This window comes from Sinocyclocheilus anshuiensis, unplaced genomic scaffold, assembly GCF_001515605.1.
Source record: "Sinocyclocheilus anshuiensis isolate Anshui unplaced genomic scaffold, SAMN03320099.WGS_v1.1 scaffold215, whole genome shotgun sequence".
In the NCBI taxonomy this organism is placed as follows: Eukaryota; Metazoa; Chordata; class Actinopteri; order Cypriniformes; family Cyprinidae; genus Sinocyclocheilus; species Sinocyclocheilus anshuiensis.
In genome coordinates, this window is record NW_015552542.1 from 411,464 (window position 1) to 421,278 (window position 9,815).

At 39.7% G+C, this 9,815-nt stretch overlaps 1 protein-coding gene across 1 annotated transcript in view; it reads right to left on the reverse strand.

Moving 5' to 3' along the window:
• Positions 1–412: 412 nt before the first annotated feature.
• Positions 413–9,815, reverse strand: part of LOC107663988 (liprin-beta-2-like) — a 36,600-nt gene continuing 27,197 nt past the window's right edge. The window contains exons 18-26 of the mRNA XM_016454431.1: positions 7,393–7,525; positions 7,153–7,272; positions 6,893–7,040; positions 6,564–6,675; positions 6,323–6,411; positions 6,094–6,216; positions 5,834–5,959; positions 898–1,086; positions 413–800 (exon numbers count right to left, since the gene is read on the reverse strand). Coding sequence (XP_016309917.1) covers positions 597–800; positions 898–1,086; positions 5,834–5,959; positions 6,094–6,216; positions 6,323–6,411; positions 6,564–6,675; positions 6,893–7,040; positions 7,153–7,272; positions 7,393–7,525 — 1,244 coding nt within the window. The 3' untranslated portion in view covers positions 413–596. The remainder of the gene's footprint in view (positions 801–897; positions 1,087–5,833; positions 5,960–6,093; positions 6,217–6,322; positions 6,412–6,563; positions 6,676–6,892; positions 7,041–7,152; positions 7,273–7,392; positions 7,526–9,815) is intronic.

Genomic DNA, 9,815 nt, shown 5'->3' on the forward strand with positions numbered 1-9,815 from the left:
TATTCAGGATGGAACAGTATTCTAAAGTGTTACTGGTTTATCTTATAATGCATAATTTCAATATGGCATATTTTGTTTTACTCAAGTGTTTTCAAAGGGTCTGTTCATATAATGAAAGAGAGAGAAAAGAAAATAAACAGTTTATTGGTCATTTCAAAACCTTTTTTTTCCCCTGCCAGGGATACTTTCATTAAAAGTAATAAAATCAGGAAACTCAAATCCACTTGTCATGGTGAAATTTCAGAATTGGAACTACCTAAAGACAGACAGACAACAACAACGATAACGATAAAGATAAAGATAAAGATAATGATAATGATAATGATAATAATGATAATGATAATACTACTAATAATATTAATAATAATAATAATAATAATAATAATGATAATTTCCAATGTTAAGAGCCCATGGTCAGTCATTTCCAGGATGATGCACTGAAGAATCAGTTCTGGGCTTTTCCTGATTGATGGTGTTAATGCTGAAGTTCTTCAGGCAGCAGGGTGGAGTTACTTCAGTGCTGGCAGTTTATGGTGTTACTGGCAGTAAGCACTGCATTGTTTGGCTAAGAATGGCTAAATTGAAGAAGCAATGAATCAGTTCTTAGACCCAGCCTTCTCCAGTCTGTCTGAGTCTCTGGCCAGGTTGGGGCTGATGCCCCTGAAGCTTCCATAAGTCCGCTTTGGTGTCCCACTCAGGGCTGGTGGGGTCCCTGTATCCATGGGGCAGATATAATCTGCTGATTCATCCACTCTGAGCTTTCTTAGTTGTCGGAAATGAGTAAAACCAAGCTTCGTTGGCTAAGACACAGAAATGAATAACAATACAACATGACAAAAATGATACTTGGAACTTTTATGTAGCATAAAATAGATTATTTTGTTTGGAATATCATACCCTGACTTTGGCAGTGGTGGTAAGTGGTGCATGCCCACTGGCATTGGCAAACTCCTGTTTCTCCTGCTGGGCCTGAGGCCCCACCAGTGAGTTAAAGTTAGTGGCGAGGTGGCGTCTGAGGAGGGTTTTCTGTGGAGGGATGTTGAGCAACATGGCCAAGGTCTCTGACTGAAAGCGAGGCTCCAGGATCTGATATGGAAATACAAACAACTTAAAGGGATATTTCACCCCAAATAGTCATGCTATTTTTTGTAATGTTACAGCTAAAGTAAAATCAGTTTAACATGATCAACTTAAAACAGATAAACAACTTAAAATAGATAAAATACCATGCATAAAATCTCACTACTATGTGACACTGAAATAAACATCCAAAAAAAATAAAAAATAAAACTTTGTCAGCCCTTTTTGTAAATATCATAAAGGAGTCGAGGAGCAGCCTTTCAGCAGAAAATTAGGCAATCAAAAATGGTCCCTTCCTATGAGTAATATTGTGCATTTGTTTTTAGTCCTGCAATAAAGTGCCTGCATGTGTTTCTGGGTCTAAAAATGATGGAGCAGGTCACACAAATCCACTTAGTGCTAAACTATGTGCATCTGTTTTCACACCTCTCAGTAGTGCACAGACAAAAGTAAGCAGAAACAAGCCTGCGCTGGGGCACACAAAGCTGGGGCACACAAAACCTAAGCATTTCAAGAGTGCTAATATAACGGTCCAACAGCCTTGAGACTTCTCATTGTGTCATTCCACTTGTCTGTGTTTGCATGTTCCAAAAAAAACTCTTAGTCTGCATTAGTAACAAGGATTTTTTAGTGACTTTTCTGTAGGTTACAAAATTACAGTTGAAGGTGGCTGTGTTAAAGCAACGCCATGTAACATTTGCTCACTGTTCCCCCATGTGGTTCATAAGCACAATTGTCTGTTACCAGAGTCGTAAATACTGTCGCTGTATAAGCTTCCCCGTGGGCAGCGCAATACACGTGAATTTGTTGACTAAGCTAACGGAACCGGCGAATGCAGAAACCTTATTTGTCAACCATGTCTAGTTTTATGCTCGAGTTCAGCCTAGTTTTTATGCTTGCATAATTTGTATGTAGCATTGTTTGCAAAGGGTGTAATTTGTATAATATAATAAAATGTTGTCCGCGCAATCATGTAACCATAATGTCCATAATAGCCTATACATAGGTCATTGCCATACGTTTATAAGGCTGTAAAGTAACAGAGACTCTTTATTTGAATAATCGTTCAGATGTGAAGTAGACTGGGGAATTAGTTCCCTTTCATGGGAACTTCGAACTGCATCCTCTAGGGGTTGCTATGGGGGAACGCCTCGTCGTCAGACGAAGAAGTGAATGATGTGTGCTCCCGGCGCCTATTTATATAACTACCTTAAAAACTGTGCACATGTGTACTTTAAAACTTGAGTGTTTTAAAGTCAAGGGTGGTTACACCAACAATTGATAGGATTCAATTAGAAGTTCATTGATAAAAACTGTCCATGGTATTATTTTTGAAAACTTTGAAACAAGCTAAAGCATTGTTTCACAAGTGCTTAAAACATTTCTCAGTATTGTAGTTTGCAGGTAGACAGCATCATCTGAGTTACAGTTCAGCCCTAACTGCAAAATAAAAAAAAAATAAATGAATAAAAAAAAAATATATCTCAAATTGTCACTATATATATATAGCACTTATATAATTTCCCACACCTGCCCCTTGTTTTAGCCCTCATCAGTTCTAGTATATCTTGTCCACTTTCAGTTCAGTTCGTTGTCTGGTATTGTTTGCTGTCATGCGTTTTCTCCTGCTGGTATACCTATTTGGATGATCTTTTATCGTTTGTTTTAATAAAATACCTGCCTCCTTGTCCTATTTGTCTCACTTGTCATGACAGATACAATCAATACAATACAATGGATCTAGAAGCTGTCCATCACTTCCTTCTCACCCAGAAAGATCACTCTCTCGAGAACCACACCAGAAACTTCTTGGACCTTGCCCACCAGACCCACTATCCTGACAGTGCACTTATGTATTTCTTTATTCTCAATTAACAATTGAAATAACAACAACAACAAATCCCTTTTTCAGTTTATGGCTCCATCTCAGTCCAGTGAGCCTGCATCTCTGCCTTAAAGGGGTCAAATGACATTGCTAAAAAGAACATTATGTTGTGTATTTGGTGTAATGCAATGTGTTTATGCAGTTTAAGGTTAAAAAAACACATTATTTTCCACATACTGTACACTATTGTTTCTCCTCTATGCCCCGCCTTTCTGAAACGCGTCGATTTTTACAAAGCTCATCGGTCTGAAATGTTACGCCCCTTACCATACTGTGATGCCGTGTCCCGGCGCGATGAGACAACACAAATAAAACCCATTACAAACGAGGCATTTGTTGCATCCAGTAGGGACATAATTACTGATTATAATGACTTATACTGTCTTTTTACGCGTTGCGTATCGCGCCTCGTAAACATAAAACCATGTCTGCATTTGTGATCGGAGAAACAAACAACAAGTGCTACTCTACACTGCTCAAAACTCGCGTTTGAATCGTCAGTGGCAAACTCTTTAAATATAAAAAACTTACTTACAGGCTGTGAGTCAAAAGCACCAGACTGTCCTTGCAAAGTGAGGAACTGCCCCACTTTATAGAAACATCCTTTGTGCACAGACGCATTGTAGGCTACTCTGCAGGTTCAGGAAACAGTCCTCCATAAAATGTACTGCACACTTCTGAATATTTGGGTTGAACTGTTCTGGAACAGTGTTGTAAATACAACTTAACCACTGATTTCTAGTCGTGTCTCTTTGGGTTTGAGTCTTTAGTCTTTGCAACTTTAGGGATCTTATCTATGCACGAACAGCTTATAACACTCCAAAAAGAAAGGAAAATTTGAAATTGCATCATATGACCCCTTTAACTTTCCAGACCAGCAGTGTAGCCCTGGATCTTCATCTTCTTGGCTCTGCCTAGGTCTCCACCTCTCCAGAATCCGCCTCTTTCTGTCACCCCACTGGTTCGAGCTGGCATAACCATCAAGTCTGTGGCCACTTCCACTGCCAGCTTCTTCGTGGCCTCTTCTCTTCTCACAGAGCTGGCAGTGGCAGAGACCACCAAGGACAGCTCTTTGGTGGTTTCTGCCACTGCCAACTCTGTGGCATCAGTGTGGACTCTTTCATATGGGGATCCTAGTCCTCCTTCCTTCCTCCCTAGAGTCATCATCACCCCCTCCCACCACCCAGGTTTTTTTTTTTTTTTTTACAATGCCTAGCAGGATGGGAATGTACTGTTAGTGTTTCTTGGAGTTTTAATTTGTATAACCTTTTTCTTGTTTCCTGTGTTCGCGCTTTTCATTTGTCACCACAGTGACCCATTGAGCGATCTGATTTCTCACACCTGTTCCTTGTTTTACTGCCTTGTCCTGCCTTCTCTTTTCAGTTCAGTTCTTTGTCTTGTATTGTTTGCACTGCCATGTGGTTTGATTATCTTTTTTGTTTTGTTTAATAAAATAGCTGCGTTTATACCTTCGTCTTTGTCCTATTTCCCTCCTAGTTGTAATGGCTGGACAAATCAGACACATTATATTTAACAAATAATCCAAAAGACCCCTCACCCAATAACTGGACAGGGTACCGAGATCTGTGAAGCCACAACTAACAACCAGAGGCAGAACAGGCCTCTGGTTATAATAGCAGCAAGGACAGATTAAAAGTTTAAGACAGGTTTTATGGCCCAATGGAATTCACGAAAAGTTTTACTCTCACTTAATTCACTTCAAAACAGACACATACTGCCCATAGAAAATGACTTATTTCATTAATTCATAGCCAAACCGTTCTATGAATGAACATGAATATCCCCAGGTCATTATGTGTATTATTAATGTTCTTGTACATTTTCTTTTGTGTTGTATACTGTTCTATGCATACTTTATGAACAAGCCATGTTGCAACTTTTCACTCTGGAGCAAACTCTTCTGAATTTTACTGAGTCAGAATAACATCTTTGGTGTCCTGAAAGAACGTGATCACTATTCCAATACCATCTGAACTTCAAATCATCAAGACTTTCATCCAAGACTGCATCCAGATGCTCGTTTTAATGGCCAAGGCAATGAAAGTATTGTTCATTTAACTAAATGGAACAGAGGTTTAGTATAAGCTGTAGACTCCTTTGTAAAAAGGCACTGGTGGTCCCTTCAGATGGTTAAACTGACTTGTAACTGTCCATTCCTCCCCCTGCTTGATTTTGGTTTATTCAGTCATTTTCACTTTTTCATATACCCATGTATGCATCATTGTATATGTTTGTTTAGACTAGTTATGTGTTTGTGATTTAGTTAATAAAACCTTGTGCACAATACATGAGTTCTCCAGTTCTGATTCTGTTTGCAGATCAATGTCACTTAAATGATTCCCGATCTTGCTACATGCTCTAATGCATTAATAATACTGCAAGAAAGTTATTTTCTGTGGCTACAAAAATAACTTTTCTTAGTTGATATGAAATTACACTGAATGTTCGTTGTACAAACAGATTAGTTGACTGTAATATGAATTATTCTACAGTTACAGTTACATCTGGCAGCTGAGATAAATAAGTATAACTAAATATAATTAATTGTAATTATTTATATACATTTCCCTTTTGAGCTAATTCACTACATAGCTCTAGTTCCAAATGTTGTTCATTTGGATAGGACAAGTTTCTGAGTACTAAATAAAGTGTTCCCTCAGTTTTTAACCAATAAATGTCAAAAAGGTTTTTACCCTCAATGTAGAGACTGCAGTATATTAGAAATTATTTAACTTGCTGGATTGGACAATCCTGTTATCTACATGACATATATAGTATATTTAATGTATGGGAATATTTAAACCTCATTAGCAGTAGTACTTTAATGACCAGTGAAAGCTGACTCACAATTAGGCCTCCATGAACGCCGCTACCTCTAAGGTTTGGAGCATATTCAGCCAAATCCACCGATCTCAACCACTCCATCACACGATGGTTGGACCACTGCACCACCTCAGATGGAGATGTCTTATTCTGCAAATATAAATAAATAAATAAACTGAAATATAGTCTTTCGGTGTTCCAAGTTTTGTCCTTTGTGGAGATGTGAGTATCCTATATAATTCTGAAGTTGAAATGGTGAGTTTTTAAGCTGCAATTTGTCTTACTTCATCCCCTGGCCTGCGTCTCAGGCAGTTTGGGTTAAACTTGTTAACGTGGAGGACATGGATGGCACATTTAATGCTCAGATGATGGAGCTGACTGGTGACTTTCAAGAACAAGAGATCATTCTGTGAGAAAAGAACATCAGTTTCTAAAGGGTAAAAATATGTGAATTTGAAAAATATCGCTACACTGCATTTTTAAGACAGGGATAGAGGCAACTTTTGGTCTTACCACTGTTAGGTACTGTAGCATGCGGCCATCAACCTTGCTTTCATAGAACTGATCTTTGTACTGTGGTAAACCGACATCATCAAGCCAACCTAGAGATGGAAAATAGGGTATAGTGGAAACACATTAATTTATTTCAACACTGTCATAGTGTCAATCTTTTCTTTTCTTTTCTTTTCTTTTCGCATAGAAAGCAGTTGTATTTCCTTCAAATCTAGCTATTTTGTTTATTAGTAGTACATACGTGTAACCCAGATGTGATCCAGTTCTGAATATTTCTCCATCGTCTTGTAACTAAAAGCTCTGAGAGACAATTGCAGCTTTTTTCTGTGCAGAGGATGTTTAATACAAATCTCCTGTTGAAAACAGTGTATAAGAGTCATAGGAACTGTACTGTTTTAGTAAGACTTTCATGCAGAAAAGTATATTTTTGTGGTTGGTTAAAAAAAAAAAAACTATGGTTGATCATTTTACATCATGCAGAGTACATTCTTACTAATATAGCCCATAGTGAAAGACCAACATAGACAGCAACATAACCAAAATATAAAATTATATAAATAAAAATTAAACCTTCTCAAGCTCCTGCGGAGTGGCAGAGAGGAGGGTTTGTCCGCTGTCCACCCACTGACGTGCCAAACTGACATACTGCCCCAAACCAATGTCCTCCAGCCAACCACACACCTGCTCAGTCGTCCACTTAGAGAAAGGTGTGTGTGCACTAATGATGACAAGATAATAACATCATCAGAGCAATAACAGTTATTTATCTGTATTGTCCTTTCAAAGTCTATTGCACCTCTGGCCCTGTCTGTTTATGAAGGAAACTTTACCGGGATGAGCATCCAGAATCAGGGGTCCGTGTTAGCCGAGGCCCAGCTGTGGCCCTGAACCCTCCTCTCTTGAACTGAGTGGGCTCAATGTCATCTGACAGCACACCTGTCCTCTTCATCCTCAATACAAACACATCCTGTCAGATGCTTGTTTTTCATTGGTTTTACACAGAAACAGGGAAGATGCAATTAACTGTAGCATTTTCATAATTTAATTGCCCCTGGTCATAATCAACTCACTTTCCCCAAAGTTTGCATATGCTGCTATTTTTGACGTTTTCTTGTAACACAGGAGACTGCTGTCCAGAGTCAACTCCAGAAGACACTGAAGAAAGGTCAGAATTGGTCATGTCCTTCATTTTCTCTGTAATTCCTTTGGGGAACAAAAATAATAATAATAAAAAAAAGTTATTACTTATTGCTGAATGGCAAGTACCATAAACCAGCAACAGAATGGTATTTTGGTTTAAAAATATTTTCAAGGAAAGAAAAAAAAGTAAGGCATTATAAAGACAAAGCTCAACATGTGCAGATGTTCATGATACAATCTTATTTTATTTTATTTTATTTTATTTGATGTATGCATGCATGCTTATTTATATTTATTTATTTTGTCCCTGAGAAAACAGAAAAAGAAAAGAATGAATGAATGAATGTTACAGCATCTTATTTTACTGCAGCATTCAGTAAATGTATGAGAGTTGTTTTGAGATAGGGGTATTTTTTAAAGAGGGATGGACTTCTAGTTATTCATTAATGACAATCTCTGTTGGAATTTTCCTTTATGATAGTTATTTATGAATTACATAGCTTATTTTGCATATCTTGCACAAGTGATAATAGCATGTGTTCAAAGACTGGAAATAGTTTTGCACAGACAAGGTAGAAGAGTGATTCTAATGCCATGTTAATAACATATGTTAATGTTTAAGTGTTATCGTTATATTTGAAATAGTGTAATCATTTAATAATTAATTGCAGTTCTGCATGCTTGACCACTACGGCGTTAATTGAAATAACATTTTTTTCCATTCCCTTTTCAAACTAGAAGGATTTAATTTATTTTCTGCAGTAATCAGATACAGAAAAAGTCTCAGGTTACGCATGTAACCATGGTTCCCTGAGAAGAGGGAACGAGACGCTGCGTCCTCTAGAGGGCGCTAGGGGAATGCCTTCAGTTTGACCGGTGTCTGAAGCATGAATGAAAAAACGACAATGAACTTGACATTGGCAGGCGGCAGTCTATGACGTAAACAATAAAGCGAGTGCGGGTATAAAAGCGCACCTGTGGAAAACGTCATCCACTTCTTTGTCTGAAGGAGATGCAGGTCTACCCACGCCGCCATGCTGAGGGATGAGTGCCCAAAAACTGGATTCCTTAAGTCAAGGACTCAAGGAACACCATCCCTGCCCCAGCCAAATCACTTTTGCCAGGACCCGAGCCACAAACCTCTACAGGCAGGCTCAAAGCTCGCCAGTGTCATAGACTAGCTCACCTACCAAAGTACGGAACTCTAAGAGTGGAGGTCTCAGCCTAACGACTCTCTAAAGTGAGAGGAGACCTAGCTACACTCAACGCCAGAGGCAGTTAGTGAGGCTCAAAAGGGGAGAGCCTACGAACCCATATTTCTGCCTAAGCGGTGCTCTGGAGAGCGGAGGCTTCAGCAGAATGACTCTCTTAAACGAGAGGAAGCCTAACAACACTCGATCCTGGTGGGGGAACTCTTAAGAGTGGAGGTCTCAGCCTAACGACTCTCTAAAGTGAGAGGAGACCTAGCTACACTCAACGCCAGAGGCAGTTAGTGAGGCTCAAAAGGGGAGAGCCTACGAACCCATATTTCTGCCTAAGCGGTGCTCTGGAGAGCGGAGGCTTCAGCAGAATGACTCTCTTAAACGAGAGGAAGCCTAACAACACTCGATCCTGGTGGGGGAACTCTTAAGAGTGGAGGTCTCAGCCTAACGACTCTCTAAAGTGAGAGGAGACCTAGCTACACTCAACGCCAGAGGCAGTTAGTGAGGCTCAAAAAGAAAGAGCCTACTAACTCTTATTACTGCCAAAGACGGAGCTCTGAAGAGCGGAGGCTTCAGCAGAATGACTCTCTTAAACGAGAGGAGCCTAGCAACACTCAACACTAGTTGAGGAGCTCTTAAGAGTGGAGGTCTCAGCATAACGACGCTCTAAAGCGAGAGGAGACCTGACTACACTCAGCGCCATAGGCAGTTAGTGAGGCTCAAAAAGAAAGAGCCTACTAACCAACGCTCAGCCCTAATACAAAAGCTCTAAAAAGTGGAGGTCTCAGCATAACGACTTTTCACACTCAACGCTAGACACCGTTAGTGAGGCTCATGATAAAGCCTACATGCTAATAGTACTGTCTAAGCGGAGCTCTAGGGAGCGGAGTACACTGCCTAACGACTCAAAGCTGGAGTACTAAGCTAGGAGTACTGACCATGCTCCTAAGTGCCGAACAGAGCTCTAGGGAGCAAGCACTCAACATACCAACCCTCTAAAGCAAGGGGAGTGCAACCACCCACCCTTATGGATCAGCGTACTCAGTACGAAGACCTCAAGTGAGGGGAGTACTCAAAAGCTCGACCTAAGAGCGACTTATCAAGGAGGCCCACAAGAGCCTAACAACCTAAAACAGCCACAGAGCTCTGTT